General features: G+C 35.8%; 1 protein-coding gene across 1 annotated transcript in view; it reads left to right on the plus strand.

Moving 5' to 3' along the window:
• The window catches only part of pcyt1ba (phosphate cytidylyltransferase 1B, choline a), a gene marked incomplete at its 5' end in the record, with an annotated part of 6,324 nt that overhangs the window by 1,690 nt on the left and 2,931 nt on the right, over positions 1 to 1,703 (plus strand). The window contains 2 exon segments of the mRNA XM_014018784.1: positions 1,274 to 1,390; positions 1,486 to 1,637. Coding sequence (XP_013874238.1) covers positions 1,274 to 1,390; positions 1,486 to 1,637 — 269 coding nt within the window.

The following is a 1,703-nucleotide window of genomic DNA, read 5'->3' on the forward strand; positions in this document are numbered from 1 at the left end:
GAATACGAACATGTTCTTGCATGAGGCCCATTGAACCTGAATGTACATATTTTGAAATTAAACGCACTGGTTTGAAAATGAATTTCACTAAATTGAAACTGAATTTCATGATTTGAATTTGAATTAATTTGCTTTGAAACTGTATTTTGGTTGATTAAAAATTCAGTTTGACTACTTTCAATTTCAGTTCTAAAATTCAGATTATTGTGTCACATCCTGGTCCTTGAGAAACCAGCCAGAGTAATCAAACACAGATCCACAGATTTATGTTTCACTTTGGGGAAGTTTCCCTTCTGTAATGTAACAGATTTGATGCAATCCACCGTAAAAGTGACAAAAACAAACAATTTATTGCAGTAATTTTTAGCTCACATTTTGCTAATTTTAGCTAAGCTAAAATTAGCAAAATGTGAGCTAAAAATGAAATGTAGCAAAAAGCCAGCTAAAAGCTAAGAGTAGCTCATTTCTAGATAGAATCTAAAAGTAGCAAGAGGCTAGTTAAAAGCAACAAAGTCTTACCTAAAATTAGCAAAAGGTGAGCTAAATAACAAAATGTAGTAATAAGCCAGCTAAAAGTAGCTATTTTAGCTAGAACCTAAAAGCAGCACGAGGCTAAAAACTATGAGGAATAAACACAGTTAAAAGCAGCAAAACTGGCAAAAGGATAGATATAAAAGCAAGCTAATACCTAAAAGCAGCCAATTTATTTTAGCTAGAACCAAAAAGTAGCAAGAGGCTAACTAAAAGCAGGAAAGTGTTAGCTAAAAGTTGGAAAAAGACTAGCTTCAAACTAAGTTTAGCAAAAGGCTGGCTAAATTGAAAGGTAGTTAAAAGGTAAAAGCTAAAACTAGCTAACTAAGGAAGTGAAGAGGTCTTGTATTTGTGTTCTTTTGGGGCCAATATTTGAAAGATCAATAATTTTGAAACATACAAAAGTTGCATACTAAAATATTTGGATTTTGGAACTGAAAGTGAAAGTAGTTGAACTGAATTTTTAATAGACCAAAATACAGTTTCACAAGAAATTAATTCAGATACAAAACTTTAAATTCAGTTTCAATTTAGTAAAATTCATTTTCAAACCAATACATTCAATTTCAAATTSTGCACATACAGATTCAATCTGAACAATTCAAATTCAATTCCTGATGGCACAAGATTGATCCCATACTTTCAGTTTCTGTTGGTGTCAAAGCTACTTTTTCCCTATCTTTTGGCAGCAATAATAGCACTAATGGCAGATTGTTGTGCTTGTCTGTTATTTTTCTTTCAGTGGATCGACCCGTCAGAGTCTACGCAGACGGCATCTTCGACTTGTTCCACTCGGGACACGCTCGTGCTCTCATGCAGGCCAAGAACCTTTTCCCCAACACTTACCTCATAGTAGGAGGTTAGACCCTCCGAACAATCCACAATAAAAATCTGATCCAACCAATCAAATTTGTTCAAGTTTAACCTTTTTTTTTTGTTGTTATTTTTGCACAGTTTGCAGTGACGAGCTGACCCACAAGTACAAGGGCTTCACCGTCATGACGGAGCACGAACGCTACGAAGCGCTGAGGCACTGCCGCTACGTCGACGAAGTTCTGAGGGACGCACCTTGGACTCTCACGCCCGAGTTTCTGGAGAAACACAAGGTGTGCGTCATCTGAACTTCAAAGCAGTCCATCTTTTTTTCACCCTTCATTGCGTTAATATTTAAT

The sequence above is a fragment of the Austrofundulus limnaeus genome, unplaced genomic scaffold, assembly GCF_001266775.1.
Source record: "Austrofundulus limnaeus strain Quisiro unplaced genomic scaffold, Austrofundulus_limnaeus-1.0 Scaffold201, whole genome shotgun sequence".
Taxonomy (NCBI): domain Eukaryota; kingdom Metazoa; phylum Chordata; class Actinopteri; order Cyprinodontiformes; family Rivulidae; genus Austrofundulus; species Austrofundulus limnaeus.